Here is a 17,813-nt window from a genome sequence, read left to right on the forward strand (position 1 = left end):
GAGTGTGTGTCAGTTCTAGCGAAGTGTTATGTATGAATGCGTGCGACAAGTATTTGTGTCTGTGTCTTCGTGTGTGCGACAGAAGGTACAGACAAAAGGTGAATGCACATAAACAGAAATACAGAGCATAGGATAAGTCTCAGCATATTGAGTTAAGATAGAGTTAGTTTACCAGTTCATGAGGTACACGATACTAAGAGTTCTATAACAAGATGTTAGCGGTCTACGTGGCAGAGCCAGTTACTACACTTGTAGAGGTTGGGGTTATCATGCCGTACCGAGTCTTGATATAGTAAGTTCTTTAGAGATACTGCAACTGTTTTCCGTGGTGAAAGATTCACACTAACAGCGCGAGTTAAACTTGGTCGGTGTTGATGTGTACATGTTGTTGAAGTCGACGGTGGAATAGCGACGATGGTGGAGACGACGTGAAGATGAAGTACGACGATGGTGATTACGGCGGCGGAGGTTGAGAATGTTCTACGTTGCGGGCGTACATTAGCATCATAGAGGCTGAAGCTGGAGCATGGCTGGTCGTCTGTCGCTGGAACTGGAACATAGCTGAGTAGCTCTGTGGTCAGTGACTAGACCTTAAAAGGTCTAAAGCCGAAAGGCCAAGAATAATGAAAACAAGCGCCTTATAAAGAGTTAAGGTGGCTCAAATGAAGCAGGCCTTATCCGAAGGCCGTGATTGGTTAGCTGTACACTCTGGCGCGAAATAAGTCGAGAGATAGACCACGCCAGCTGCCAACAAATCAGATCAGTGGATACAACGGGGTCAAACTAGCCCCAGATGGATGTAATCTCAAACGAGATCATTCTTATTGTGTCTCTCAAACAGTGAGGATATCAATATCGCTACACTTCGAAGAACTGTCTCGCAGTTTGCCGTAGTTATGAAGTGCAACACGATCAACAAAATCATGAAACACCAGGAACAGTTAAAAGATAAACTAGGAAAGCAGACTGGTGGCTCAAAAGCTAAAACCTTAAATTCCAAACTCCATCAGCCAAAACAAGAACTAGCAGCAACAGTTGACAAATTGAAATATAAATTCTGCAGATTATAAAATGAAAACTGAATAGGTTGTTCGAGACCCCAAATCAGGCAGTCGTAACTTCAATAAAATAACAAAATATCCGTAAGAAACATCCCATCAACAGAACAAGTGAGAAGTTACTGGAGTCAGTTTGAGAAAGGAATGATGAACTCAACGGAAAAACTGAATGGATTGAAGAATTAGAACAGGGATACTGTAAACATGTTAAACAAAAACTGTTTGAAATCGACAGTGCAGTGTTAGAAACAATTGCGTGAAGGATACCAAATAGGAAATTCTCAGGCCCGGGATTTATTTCAGGATATTGATTTTAAAAAAAATCTCAACTTCTATCGGCGTGATTCAATACGACCTTTGGAGAAGAGTATTAAGGGCACGTTAAACACATCCAAATGGCTTCCAAGTGCCACCACCCTTCTCATACCGCAAAATAACCAAACAACCGTATCTAAAAGTTACCGCCCAATAGCCTATCAAAATACCGGCTGCTTCAACTTGTTTCTACGAGGCCATTGTGCCACTAACAATATTGTAACCCTAGAGCATAGCGGTAGGGGCGAGAAGAAAGGAAGTATGAGGATGTTTTGAGCAACTACTAGTTAGAAAAATGATGCAAAGGAAAGCGTAATATTTCTGCGGGGAAAACTACAAATATCTGGACAGTACTTACCTATGATTATTTAACTGATTTCTACAGAACAAAGTGTAACTTCGACATTGATTTAAGAGAGATCATTCTGTCGGTTACAAAGACCACACAAGAATAAGAAGCAACAGGTTGCAAAACCCAATATTAAATATATTATTATAAAAACACAAAAGGATGTCCATGAATGGAACATCATTGAGCATACTTGGAAATGGCTGAATTGTGGCAAAACAAGAACAGCTCTGCTATCAGCTGCCTCAACCACAAATGACCACCCTTCTTGAACAAAATATTTCTGACATCAAAATTAAATGCTAAATTTAAATAAACAAGTCTTATAAATCACTACTTACCCAGGAAGACGATTTGTAGCAATGAAAAACATTCCAACAGCGCAGAAAACATTATTGCTAATGGTTGAAGAATTTGAAATTTACCAAATTGTTTCAAATCAATAAAGAGACCATCAAAATCATATTCTGTTTCCTGTGACATCTTTGATCTAAAATTTTTTATCAAAGTTTTTTCGACACGGTACCAACAAAAGTTTCGGATATTGTTATACAACACTGGTCACATTAAGATTCGCTGTTTCAATTTTCAAATGATACCACCATTTTAGCTCGGCAGGCTGGCCAACATTTCTCCTGGATTGAGTACCAGTACGTCACAAGGTTACCTATTTACAGCTGAGTGAACTAGAAAACGTGAAATGAAGCGTTTTGCTCACGAACACAAATCGAAAATATGGTCTTGTAAGGTTGGGTATGACATCCTAACCACTATGCCACGTGTCTTTATTCACTAATACATTCACAATTTAGATATACGGAGTCAAGATATGTGTATTCACGTCGAGATCCTGTTTCAAAAAGCCTCTCACCTTCGATCCAGATAAAATAGCAAATTATGCAAATGAATTATGATAATAGCAGGCTTCTAATTTTGGAACAAGGACAGTAAGCTTTAGGGAAAGGTAAGTCAATTACATTACATATTTGTTTTTCATTTTATCGACCCCAAAAAGATGAAAGGCAGAGTCGACTTCGGCAGCATTTGAACTCAGAACATAAAGATCCGGAAGGAATGTCACGATGTCAAATTTAAGAACTATAACTGTTCGTGTTTGTTTTTGTTTTTTTTATATGTAAACAAACTTGCTGTGGTAACACACTTAGTCGCGTTAACAAAGGGATGTGGGTTCGACTCCTACGCGGATAGGAAAGCCTTTTTTCTGTCGAGGGCTTATATGCCCCTTTATTAGACTATTTTCCTTAGTCATTGCACGGTGATCGCCATAAACTTTAAGTTTATATAAAAATACCATTATTATTATTTACAGGATTGTATAAAAAAAAAACCATTTGCACCGAAAGCATATAGAAAGTTTGTTTACATATAAAAGAAACAAGCACGAACTGTTATAGCTCTTAAATTTGACAGGAAAATGCAGGCTGATTCGTTGGTGTAGAGGTAACGCACTTAGTCACGTTAACAAAGTGATGTGAGTTCCACTTCTACGCAGACAGGAAAGCTTTCTTTCTGTCGAGGGCTTATATGCCTCTTTATTAGACTATTTTCCTAAGTCATTGCAAGAGAGGAAGAAGATGGGGAATAAAGCTAAGAAAAAACATAAGAAACTACATATATGTTTCTGTCAAAACCAATAAGCAGATAGGAGTTTCCAAACATGTTTCATGCCAAGAAAATTGCTACATTCATACTATTTTATGCTTGGACTTCTTCAGGGTTCAAAAAGAGCTAACTCTACTTAGGTAATCATCATATCTTTTTGAAGCAAGATGTATCTGATTGGTAGGTTTTTCAAATTTGTAGATATCCTATATACATATACAAAATATTATAATTAGCAAACAGATAAATGAAAATAAAAATAAAAAATATAAAATAAATAAATAAATTTAATATAAGGAAAACCTAAATTCTAAAGATGACTCTTAGTAGATTAGTGAGAGATGCATATGTTGTTATGATTTAGGATGAATAGAAATTTGAAAAAAGCCGTTGTAATGCTTGACCAGTTGGAACTTACTCTGGATAACAAAAAAAAAGAAAAGAAAAAAAAACGAATTATTGTCCGTTACCCAGACAAATGGTGCTGTACTAAACTAAATAGAGTATGCTGATTTCGAATCTGAACTCAGAATAGATGTAGCACGTCAGCATTTTGAGTTATGCGCATAATTATATATTCATACTATATTAGAACCAGGAATAGTTAAGTTCAAGATAAATAATTATCATAATAGTATATTAGTACTGTATATAATAAATTTATGTTCAAGGCAAATAGTATTATAATACAATGGTACACAGTATATTTATGTTAAGGAAGTACTCACTTTATTTTTGGTATGCTCAGTTCAGAAATGTCTTAATTGTTTAAGACCGCTTTCATTTTAGCAAATTTTATAATACGGCCTGAATTTAGCCGACAGTGTAGTTATAATCTTGCAAATGCACGTAACTCAAAATCCTGATGTGCTAGAACAATTCTGAGTGCGAATTCGGAATCAGCACCTGCTCTTACCCCAGTAGGAAAATGTCTTTTGTCCAGTGTTATTGACCAATTTTGATTAGGGCATGTGGGTGGATATTTGAATAGCGTTGATGAGAATGAAAATGTCAAGTATATAGTGGCTCATACATATTTAGTTGAGCATATATGTGTAGAAGAGAAATAAAATAAATATATAAATAAACAAAAAAAACAAACAGACATAAACACACGCACATATATAAAAGAATTATATTAAAAAGAAATATGAAAGAATTATTTTATATATTCGGGCGTATGGATATGGATACAGAAAAACACACTTATATAGGTAGAGAGATGGATATAAAAATACCGGAGAGGTGGGGATTATAGGAAAAATACAAAAGGAGTTTAGTTCTAGTATATATTTAATTTGTAGGTATATTATTAGGCTAAGTGAAATAGTAGATGTTTAAAAACCAAATTAGATTAAATATTAGTAATACTAGGGGGTATGAAGACCTATGGAGGACATATTAACCAAAAATAAGTGAAAAAAGAAGAATACGTTTCTTAATAATCTATAAATTACTTATGTATGAGATTGTTGTACACGGGTTTGATATAAATAAAAATATAAATAGATGTTATGTAATAGCGCTAAAGAGTAAGAAACAAGGATGAGAATATATCGAGGTTCCTGTTAAGAAATTAGTTACTATAAGGAAGATATGTTTAGTAGGTGTGATGTTAATATTCTAAGAAACTGATAGAGAAAGATAGATAAGTAATATAGTAAGAAGAATATGTTGATTAGATTTTCAATATATTGTGAACAAGGGGGCAAGCTGACAGAAGCGTTAGCACACTGGGCGAAATGCTTAGCGCTATTTCGTCTGTCTTTACGTTCTGAGTTCAAATTCTACCGTGGTCAACTTTGCCTTTCATACCTTCGAGGTGGATAAATTAAGTATCAGTTGCGTACTGGGATCGATCTAATCGACTAGCGCCCTCCCCCAAAATTTCAGGCTTTGTACCTAGAGTAAAAAAGAATATATGTGTGAAAGAAAGTCGGTGTGCACCGGTTTTTTTTCTTTGATATATAAAAAATGAAAGTTAAGGTTTGTCACGCACGCAACCAACCAGAATTTTCATTGGACAACCTTTTATATGTTAAAAAGTGGTGTGTTGGGTTCAGAAATATAAAGGGAGTGCAGGTTGTGAACTTTGAATGATAAAATAGTGAATATAAATATTTATATGTATAATGTCCAAGATACACCAAAGAGCAGAAAGGAATTGTGTGATGCGTGCATCGTAGAGAAAATTTGGGGTTGAAACATGCATTATATGAAAATAAACAAGTAAAACATCTAATTTTTAAAAAAAATTCTAGAGGTTCGTATATAATTATTTAGGATGTTAAAAAAGAGAGTAAACAAAAAACACATGCACCGGATTTCATGTGGAAAGTAAGTTTTATATCCATAAATTTAGGATTAAATAGAAAGATAAAAAGATGAATGAAGTATCGGGATATAGAAACACTATAAACCAAATATGCTGGGGAATGGAAATTATCTTAAAATGTGTGATCTATGACAAATAGGACTTATTCACGGACCGTTAATTTATTAGGATATGTAGGTAGATATTTAAATAGTTATTTAAAATGCCGTTATGAGATGAAAGAAAAATATTGGATATATGCGCGTAAATCCATGTGGATTCACAATATTCACATATAGATACGAGGGCATGTAAGCAGGCATGGATAAGTATATACAACATGTATACACATACATATGCATTTATAACGTGACGTGAGATGTCGGGTTACCAGTTATAACTGACTGTGTATTTGTTGTGGTAGTCAGCAAATATAACTGCTTACTCTTGTAAATATAAATATCACCAATTATAAACTTCAGGTTAGGCTGCGTTTATATGTATATATGTAAGTAAAAGTCGCTGTGTCTTTGCGAGAAGTTTATAGATGTAGACAGAACGCTAGATGTAATATACAATCGTAGCAGCGTGTATGTATGTTGAAGATACCAACATTTCACTAGTAGGTTATAAGACAGTTTAAATAGGATAAGAAGATGTGTTTTTGATAGCAAGGTAAAACTATCTGTGAAAGTGAATTTAAGAAATCATGTTTATCTTAAGAATGCTATTTCGTTTCTTCATACTGGGTTGACTGTATTTTCTTGTGTTGACCGAAGCTTGAGTATATCTTCATGAAAGTGCATGCAAATAAATCTTTAATTAATTTTCCTTATAATCAAACAATGGGAGTTCGTACAGCTAATACCAAGAGATTTAACACCAATAATTTATTTACAGAAAGTAAAAATATATACAATGAATTTATCACAACATAATAGTGTTAGGAAAAATTGCAGTACATGTTATAATCAAGAAAAACATATTTTAAAAGGAATCTGTCGCGAGACAGATTCATATATATACATATAGCATGTAATAATGCATAACATGAATATATAAATTAATCGATATTAAAACATTCATCTGACCACACCAGAATTTTGGACATGATTGTATGTACACACACAAAACACACACAACTTGATATAATGTCACCATGTTGCGCACATATGGGTATGATGCATGCGCGTGCTGCACCCTTATCAGACGGGTAGTCATGGTGGTATTGGGCTTCGTATATTTGTACTTCGGTGTCACTTTGATTTCATGCACTACTCTCTCAATAATGAAAGTAATGATAATAATGATAATGATAATTATAATAATAATAATAATAATAATAATAATAATAATAATAATAATAATAATAATAATAATAATAATAATAATAACCCTCTCTACTGTAGGCACAAGGCCTAAGATTTTGAGGGAGGGGACTGACTAGTCGATTACATATTGAGGAAAAATGTATACGGAGAAAACGTGTCACAAAGATGTTGAGTCTGTAGCGAGACAGTGGCACGCAATGTTGCAGAATGTCCCAAGTTGGCACTGGAAGAACATAATAAATGGAAGCATGACCAAGTTGTAAAAGTTTTACACTGAAAGCTTTGTCAGAAATGGGAGAGTTGAAGATGGAGACACATGGTATGATCATCGGGTCAAAAAAGTGCTGGAATCGGAGAAATGTTAGATTTTGTAGGACTTTCCGATTCAAACAGACAAAAGGCTAGAAAATAATAGACCAGACATAACAACAAAGAAAAGCGAAGTTGCTTACTAATTGATCCATCATGTCCCTTTGATTTCAGGATCGTAAAGAAAGAGGAGCAAAAAAAAAAAAAAAATACATTCACTCCCTTGAAATTTGAAATTGCTAGAATTTGGAGTGTAAAAGCTGTAAAGGTTGTGCCTATAATGATTGGTATATTGGGAATAGTAAGGGAAAATGTAGAGAAATGATTGAAGGAGATTGGAATACAAGGTTCTGACGAGCTTCTACAGAAAGTTTGTTTCTTATGGACAGGAAAGATTATCAGAGGGTCAAAGCACTTGAAAAGTCTACTGAAAGCTCGTGGATATCTATGATTGCAAGTAGTAGCCTGCTACCAACATAAATCCTGCCAAGAATAAGACCAAACCTGAGTCAAATCAATAAAGTACTGAATAATAATAATAATAATAATAATAATAATAATAATAATAATAATAATAATAATAATAATGATGATGATGATGATGATGATGATGATGATGATGATGATGATGATGATGTTAGACTATATCCGAATAATATCCACTAAAATATATTTCTGTTTTCCAAATGAAACTATGCATTTTAACTGTGTCACCTCCATCATTCGCAAACATGTAAACAAGCTCGCTATACTGACGAAGCACTGGATTATACTCGAGTAAGTAACACTCTTTAAAAGTTTTGGAATGTATCCGAGTAAGTAATGCTAAAATTTATTTCTATTTTTCAAATGAAATGATGTATTATAACTGTGTATAATTTCCATGACCCGCACAACATGTATATACATTCTCACCACGTTACGATTCAATCAACATCATACCATCTCCGTTCCCAACCACCATGCAAAAAAATGAAAACTAAATTGAATAATACCCTATTATCCAACCCAAGGATAACAAACTTTAAACTTGTTACACAAAAATACGAAAAACTACACGTGCAATACCGCAATACCATTTAACACCAGAAATAAATGAACTGTTACCCTACGAAAATGATGACCATCAAAATGAAGGACTAGACATTATTCCCCATATCCAGCACATAAAATCAAAAAAGCAAAAATGGACACGTGAGTAATATATTTCAATCCTACGCTTATTTTACCCACAGAACGAAAACACAGCAGCATACATATTAAATCTGGAAGAAAAATAATCTAGGTAAAATAGCTCACATACGGAGAAATATTCTCAAAAAAAAAAAAGAATACAAGAAATAGAAATAGAACGCTTAAAAGGAAGAATACATCAATAAAAAGTAGATAGCAACCACACGGCAATGCCAAATAATATCATAAGCATTGGGACTGTAAAACACGAAGACAGATGTAACATGTCCAACAAAAACGAAGTAAATAACGAAAGACTACACGCCCAGATCGTAGGAATGTATAATGATAAGCAAAATGCACCAAACCAGAACACCACAGACACAAATATAAATGGGGGGGGGGAATACGAAAGAAATCTAAAACCTGGAAACAGTGATAGTGAAACTAATGAGGACGACCGGTTGTATCTCGCAAAAATTAAAATTGATATTAAAACATCAATAACAAATAGCATGAAGTTGGTTGTCACAGAACTAGTAGCCACAGAAACAAATGTCAATATGACCAGGCTAAATGATATAATATATGCAGCAGCCACTGTGGCCACAAAAGAAGCTGGATACCCCCTAAAACCCATCCCAACAGGAGTATCACCACCCAAACAAACCCAGTGGATGAATAATATCCAGAAAAAAGTAGAAAATAAGAGAAAGAATTTGTCAATCCTTAATGAAACTAGTAGACTATCAACACTACTAAGCAACAAAAAGAAACTGAACAAGGTATACCAGAGGTAAAAGAACAGATAAAACAAGATATCCTAGCCAAAGGACAAATAATCCGCCGGTATGAGAAACATCAACATTTCTTTGAACAAAACAGTTAAACTGAAACCCCAAAAGATTCTACCAAGAAAATATCAAAAATAAAATAAAACATCAATGCATCACCAACAGCTGAAGAAGTGGAAGAATTTTGGAAAGAAATATGGTCGGCGAAGGAACAACCTTAGAAAAGGTCTGTCAAAACAACGAACACAGCACCTTAACAACTCTAACAACTGATGAGGTTACCAAGCGCTGCAAGAACTAAGCAACTAGAAGGCATCCGGTCACAACAAGATCTCCAACTTCTGGTTAAAATACCTAACAGGAACACATAAAAAGCTGGCTGAGAAATTTAATGAAATACTAGGAGACAATGCCTGACTGGCTCACAAAACGGAAAACTATCTTAATTCAAAGATCCACTGAAACGGCGAACCCACAAAATTACAGACCGATAACTGTCTCCCTACAATTTATAAAGCCTTTAATGCAATATCACGGAGAATGAGCAAGCATCTGGAAGAAAACAACTTGTTTCCAGAAGAGCAGAAAGGATGCTGCAAGGGCTCATACAATTGTAAAGTTCAGCTACTGATCAATAAAGCCACAACTGAAGATTGCTTCAGAAAGGAGAAGGGTCTAAGAATGGACTGGATCGATTACCGAAGTGCTTTTAATAGTATTCCCTACACATGGATCCTAGGAACACTAGCCATGAAAAAAGGCAGCATCAATAATCATAAAATACATCAAACATCCCATGAATAAATGGCAGACTGCTACAGTCCCAGACAAAAGATGGACTCATAAAAAGCAAAGCCATCCCCATTAGAAGAATACTCCCGGGAGAGATGCTTTCTTCACTCCTTTTCTGCTTGGCACTGACACCTTTATCTAACCTGCTAAACAGAACTGGATGTGGATAGAACTGTTACTGCAAAAGAATCAACCATCTCTTGTATATGGATGTTTTAAAACAGTACGCTGCAAATGATAAACAGCAGGAAACAAGAGATAAACATGAAACTTAACTTAGAAAAATGTGTCAAAGCAACTTTGAAAAGAAGAAAACTAGTTAAGAGTAAAAGCATCACACTAGATAAAGCAAATGAAATAAGAGAATTAGACCAAAGCCAGACATACAAATATTTAGGAATCAACGAACTAGATACTATGCAAAACACACAAATCTAAGAGCAGATAAGAAAGGAATACTATAGACGAGTTAGATTAGTACTGAAAATAGAGCTCAATGCGAACAACAGTAGCTATCCTTGTTATATGCTACAATATTCTTCACTGGACTCTAAATGAACTAATCAAAATAGACAGGAAAACAAGAAAAGCAATGACAGGATTTAAGATGCCTCACCACAAAACTAGAAATTATTATAAAATAACCACCATAAGATTACAAAAATACCTACTTCAGAATCAAGGAAAGCTAATACAGATAGCCACAAATCTCGAACAAAACAAGAAGCTGTTTTCAGTCTTTAAAGAAGCTGAAGCTGTAAAACAACTGAAATCCAAACTAAAACTGGTACAACAACATACCATAATAAAACGATGGCAAGAAAAGCAAATATTGGGTTAAGTTAAACAGAAAAGAAATAGACAAAGCAAATTCCCAATAACGGCCGAGAAGTTTAGATCTCAAGGCAGAGACTGAAGGATCTTCAATTGTAGCACAAGATCAAAGCCTTCCCACCAGAAATCATCAAAAGCACGAAATGAAAAGAAATACAAGTAGCTTCATAATATGTGGTGATGGATAAGAAACAATAAATCATATTGTCTCTGGCTGCCCAGTCCTGGCCAAGAAAGAATATATTCACTGACACGACAGAGTCGGGACCTATATACAATGGAAGCTATGCCAACACTAAGGAATAACAACAGGAAAACAGATGGTATAGACACACGCCAGAAAAGGTCTCAGAAAATTAGCAAGCAACCATACTATTAGATATGTCAATATACACAGGTATAGAAATTAAGGCCAATAGGTAGGATGTAGCTCTCAGAGATCATCAAGAAAGAAATTCTTTCTAATCTATGTATCAATACCAACAGATGACAATGTTTCTCTAAAAGAAACGGAGAAACTTTCAAACTACAAAGATCTGAAAATAGAGGTAATTCGAATGTGGAGTCTACAAACAGAAACAATTCCTATCATAGTAGGTGCATTAGGTATGAAAAAAAACATTCAGACAAATACATAACAAAAGCATCAGGATTTACAAGTATATGTAACATACAAAAAATAGCACTATTAGGCACCGCACATATCCTACGTAAAACACTTTCAATACAGTGAAAATAAGAGCACCACAACAAACAACAGTAGTAGTAGTAGTTTTTGTTGATGTTATGATTGTAGTTTTTGATTCATGTATAAGCTATCAATTTAGTGGGGAGAGGTTAGTAGATTCCATACGCTACTCTATGGATATACTATTTCATCGACCCGGAGAGATGAAAGGCAAGGTTGAACACGGTGTGGTTTGAACACAGTAGATAAAGAGCCTGAAGAAGGAATAGAGCCCCAAATATTATTAAACGAATATCTTGTTCAACCAGAAAAAAGCTTATTTAAAAAATATATCTTATAAAATGTTCTTTATATCAATGGAAGTTCTTGTTTACAAGTACTAAGGACGTGGGATTAGTATAGAGAAAACTCGTTCAGATATACACCACACTATAGAATCTTGAGTAACATATTGGAGAATGTAGCATTATAAACGCTGGAATAAAAACGTTACGGTCACAGTTGGACTGTCACTGAACATAATTAGAAAAGGATAGCATGGGGCAAAATAAGAGAAATTCGACTGTCTGCTATTTCAACGACACAATATTTAAACAAATTGTTTTTGACATCAAAATTAAAAATTAAGCTTAAACAAGGAAGAATTGACTATCACAACTTACCCAGGAAGATAATTTGTAGCAATACAAAAGAAGCAACAAGGCATGTTGACATAAGAGCAAGAGATTCACGAATTTGAAATTTGCCAAATATTTTTAGATCAGTAAAGAGACCATCAAAATCATATTCCTTTTTTCGTGACATAATGTTACGCCGGTCCAAGAAAACTTTCAAAAAACTTTCACAGCCATCCAGTCGAATGAGATAAGAAATTATGCATATAAATAGTGTTGTTGTCGTTACTACTACTACTACTACTACTACTACACTACTACTACTACTACTACTACTACTACTACTGATGCTGCTACTGCTACTGATGCTACTGCTTTGACTACTACTACTACTACTACTACTACTACTACTACTACTACTACTAATAATAATAATAATAATAATAATTTGTGTCTGGAGAGAGTTATTCTTTTTTGGTGCCCTATTAATTTAACACATTCATTTAATTTCCACTCATTTATTTATTTTTACTAAAATGTTCATTGTGACTTGCAACCTATTCAGTAGTCGTTGACTCTGTCCGTTATCAGAACTGTGTTCTTATTCGTTTCCTTTTTGTACGCATGCGTGTGCGCCAGTGTGTGTGCGCATAACATATCTATGTATGTATGTATGTATGTATGTATGTATGTATGTATGTATGCATGCATGTATGTATGCACGTATGTATTTATGTGTATGCATGTATGTGTACCTATGAATATACATATGTATGCATATGTGCACGTTTGTATGAATGCATGTATGTATGTATGTACAGTGCATGTTTGTATGTAAGACTGCATGTGTGTGTATGCCTATATATATGTATGCTTGTGTGCATGTTTGTATGTATGCATGTATTATGCATATCCATGTGCTTGTGTGTTCATGTTTGGGTGTTTGTGTGTTTGCGCTTGTGTGTTTGTATACGTGTATGTGTGTATTTGTGTGTATACCTCTGTCTCCTTGTGTGTGCATGTCTTAATGTGTCTGTGTATGGGTTTGTGTGATTATGCATGTGCGTCTGTTATTTATGGATGTGTGTTTCCATATGTGTCCTTGTGGGAAGTTATGTGTTTCAGTTTTCATTTGTAGGATGTATGTATGTGTGCAGGTGTGTATGAGTTTGTTCCGTCTGTCCATATTACTTATGTATCTATCTATTTGTATCTACCTGTCCATACGCGTATCCATTTACCTACACACACATATATATATATATATATATATATATATATATATATATATATATATATATATATATATATATATATATATATATACATACATACATGTGCATACATATACATATATACATTTACATACATACACGCGCCCACAGAGACACACACGCATACACAGAGACATACACGCACGCCTAAATAACGGCCTACTAACAACACTGTCTGTGTATATATAAACTGTGGATATAGGGGTGTGACACCTATGTATATTTCCTATTTAGTACTGGGGATGTTTCATTAATAATGACGTAGTCTTGTACTTGTCTGAATGTTGGGTCCTTCGGGTGCTTAGGTAAAATTCGGATGTCAAGTTAACCCAGTATGCTTTCATGTTGGTCTTTGGCATGTTGGTAGAGTATGGAAGATTGATTTTTGTCGTCATATTGTCTCAGATACTCATTTAGTCTCTCTCCAAATGTCCTAGATGTTTCACCTGTGTATATTATGTTCTTATCTTTAGATGTACCCTATACGCTGTAGACTACACTTCTAATTCTACAGTTAATGTCAGGGTTAATCTTACATACCATGCAGTTACCATTGGTGAATGTGCTATTCTCAAGGGATACGTCCTACATAGTTGTGATCTGATGGAGCTTCCAGGCTTTTCAACAATCTTATTGTTGAATTTAGCCTACTTCAGAGCTTTCCTAAATCTACGGGTTAGTTCTCTATGGGTCGTGGCCTCTGCAAACATCACTCCTTGATATTTGTCAGTTTTGTACCACGTGTTCACCCTGTTTGCTTTGTCACGAGGTCTTTGTATCCTATACCAGTCTTTACTTCTATAGCTAGGGCAGGTACCACTGGTTTTATTACTTATAATACTGTCTAACTTCTTTCTAACAACCCTGTCTTTCTGATCATATCCAGAGAAGTACATGAAGTGCATGAAGTTCTGTACATGCTTCTGTGTTTCATAGGGTTCATATAGTGGGGACACGTTGTTCATTATCCTAACTATAAGTATGTTGGTATGACCGACCGAACCGAGATGAGCGTGATGGAAAGCATCCACCATGTAGATAACTTCATCCACTAAAGTATCAAAGTAATTATAAATTAGCCCACTAGGCACCCTAACAATTTATCCCCTGTCCTTGATTCTGAAATTTGGTTGGTGATTGTGAACAACAGAGTGCAACTCCTCCACACCTATTACATGAAACCTATAGCTTCTAAATATGTTGTTCACAAGAACACAGCTTTGTCACACAACATGAAAATCAACATACTGATCGCAAACACATAGATACATACAAATGAAGATTGAAACACATGACCATATACACAGGCGCACACTTCGGACAAGGACACATATGGAGACACACATCCGTACATAACAGACGCACATGCATAATCACACAAACACTCAAACATGCACACACAAGGAGGCAAAGGTATACACACATGCACATGTACAGACAGATAGACACACGCACATACAAATACACAAACACGCAAACATGAACACACAAGCACGTAGATATGCAGAATACATACATATAAACGTACACCCATGCATACACACAAACATGCAGAGTACATATATACATGCATACAAACGTGAACACACGCAAACATATGTTTATACATACACACATACATGTATACATACATACATACATATATGTTGCATATGCGCACGCACACTGACGCACACGCATGCGTACAAAAAGAAAACGAATAACTTCCGATAACGGACAGAGTCAACGACTATTGAAAAGGTTGCAAGTCAAAATGAAAATTTAGTAAAAAAAAAGTAAATGAATGGAAATCTCATTAGGCAGAAAAATGAATGACACTGCCCATAAACAATAAGATATGCTTCAACACACGAATTCGCATAAAGAATCTTGCAAACCGAATACAAAAACGAAATACTAATGATAATAATAATAATGATAATAATAATAATAATAATAATAATAATAATAATAATAATAATAATAATAATAATAATAATAATAATAATAATAATAATAATAATAATTTTGTCTTCCCTTCTTCCCTGACAAACAGAATATGTAAACATGCCTTTTATTGTAACAACACAATTAAATGCATGTTAAAAAGAATGAAGGAAATAAGCACCTGCCGATATATATATATATATATATATATATACAGAGCACAACTGCAAAACCTGTAAACCACAGAAAAACCTTTAAAAAGAAAAGAAAAATTCCAAAAGAAAAAGAAATTCAGAAATTCAAAAATCCAACAAGGTGAATATCTCTTCCTCTTACTGTTCCCAAAGACTGGAATATCTACAATTTCCTGTGAATATTTTAAATCTTCCTCAAAATATAATAAGTTAGGAAACTTACATACCCACAACTTTCGAACATACAAACGATCAGCTTTAAAAAATCAACCTGTAATATCTACAACTACTGTGTGAATACTTATCTTTTGCTCTCTCCCTGAGTATCCGAAAATGTAAACATCATGCTCCATTTTATTCTAAAAACACTACCATTTCTCTTTGTGCGGTCATGCAAAAGACCATATTTAGTAAATCTTAAAACTTTACTATCTACAACTTGTTTTCTTTTCTTTTTGACTCTCCCTCAATATACGAAAACGTAAACGTCCTTTTCGTTGCAAAAGTACTACCGTATTCTCCAAAGGGACAGACAAACGAGCATCTCAAGAAAACTATAAAACTTTAATGTATTACCCAAATACGTAAACACACCTTTTATTGCAACAACACAATTGAATTCAGAAATTCAAAAATTCAACGACGTGAATAGCAGTATATATGTGTGTCTATATATATTTGTGTGTGTGTGTGTGTGTGTTTGGGTGTGTGTGTGTATGTGTGTATATATATTATTATTGTTTTTTTCTACCAGTAATTACAAATAGAACAGGATGAATTGCTTCTTTTCAAGGTAGCGCTCTCAGTGAGAGTAGGCCACTTGTAGTAGTAAGGCCACTGGTAATAATAAACACATTTCACCTCTGCTGACTGAAAGGGTACAAGATTCCTTTGTCTCTATGGCTTACCTCCACACTATCTGCTGAATCTATTTATAGACCTGTAGATTATGATCTATTCACCAAACCGATACCCAACTCTCTCCTCCAACAATGGTACTGGTGGTGATGGTGATAATGATAAAAAAGATATATTATGCTGCAGGTGCTAATACTATTAACGTTACAATAATACTACAACTACTACTATTATGATAGCACAGGAATCTGAGGCTCAACTACCACTCTAACCACTAACACCATCCCTGCTACTGTTGCTGTTGCTGCAACCACTGCTACTACTATAGATAAAAACAATAATATCAGTGATGATAAAATAATAATAATGAAAGGAAACGGGTGGAGCTTCCTCCTTCTCATGGGCTGATTAATGATACATCTAGTGTTGGTGTCAATAAAAACACTGGTAATTGCGCAACCTGACTATCGCTATCTCATATGAGGGACAATGAAAAAACAAATATTTTGAATAACGGTGGTAATGAAACTGAAGCCAATGATGGTGACAGTGTTACACCCGGTAGGCTAAGAGATTCTGGTCCGGCTCCAGCCTGTCAATATCCAGAAAGAGACCACCACACGCGGCGTAGATGGAGCAAACAAATTAATGCTGTGGTGATGGAGTGTTACTACCTGAGCAACCCGGTAGATGAAAATGGTGCTCAGATGAGGGGTTATCGACAACGTATGTATGATCATTGAAGAGAAACGGGATTGTTTCAACTCACGGACCAGAGACTGTGTGATCAAGTTAGAGCAATAAGAAAAAAGTGTTGGTCCAAAGAAGTAGAGCTCGAAGCTATCAAAAGACGGATCATGGAAAATAGCAGCAGAGATAACAATGAAAATACAGTTCTTACTAATAAGAGTAGTCCCATTGCACAGGACAGGAGCAGTGGTAGTTTACTTGATGAGAGACATATAGTTGATTTAAAAGAAGACAATAAAACTAATGGCGAAATGACAGATGAACAAAAGGCAATCTACGACAGAATAAAATCAAGAGTACAGGAAAACGATAACGGCAATATTTGCAACCTTTAAAAGGTTGATCGGTGGAAATTGAACCAAGAAACGAAAAATGTCAATGAAATTCTGAAATAGATCAGAGCAAACAACATCACAGCAATAAATAATTTGATCAAGGCAGCAAGAATTGTTGTAGCAGAAAACGTGGGTGTTGATGTCAAGAAAAAGAAACATAGTGCAAGTGACAAACAAACAAACAAACAAACAAAGAATCCAGGCAGGGTTAGACATGCTGTCGAAGGAAATCTCTGTGTTAGACCTAAAAGAGAAAGGGAAGCTTAAAAGCGAACAAAAATA

The 17,813-nt window shown here is 34.9% G+C and overlaps 1 protein-coding gene across 2 annotated transcripts in view; it reads right to left on the minus strand.

The window, feature by feature from the left end:
* The window catches only part of LOC115217630 (organic cation transporter protein-like), a 205,404-nt gene extending 192,912 nt beyond the window's left edge, over positions 1 to 12,492 (minus strand). The window contains exon 1 of one of the 2 annotated variants that reach the window (XM_036507488.1): positions 12,243 to 12,492. In XM_036507488.1, the coding sequence (XP_036363381.1) occupies positions 12,243 to 12,384 (142 nt within the window). In that variant the 5' untranslated portion in view covers positions 12,385 to 12,492. Of the gene's footprint in view, positions 1 to 2,063; positions 2,408 to 12,242 lie in introns of those variants that run through there. The other variant, XM_036507489.1, reaches the window with a different exon arrangement.
* Positions 12,493 to 17,813: the final 5,321 nt, after the last annotated feature.

This window comes from Octopus sinensis, linkage group LG11 (assembly GCF_006345805.1).
Source record: "Octopus sinensis linkage group LG11, ASM634580v1, whole genome shotgun sequence".
NCBI classification, from domain to species: Eukaryota; Metazoa; Mollusca; class Cephalopoda; order Octopoda; family Octopodidae; genus Octopus; species Octopus sinensis.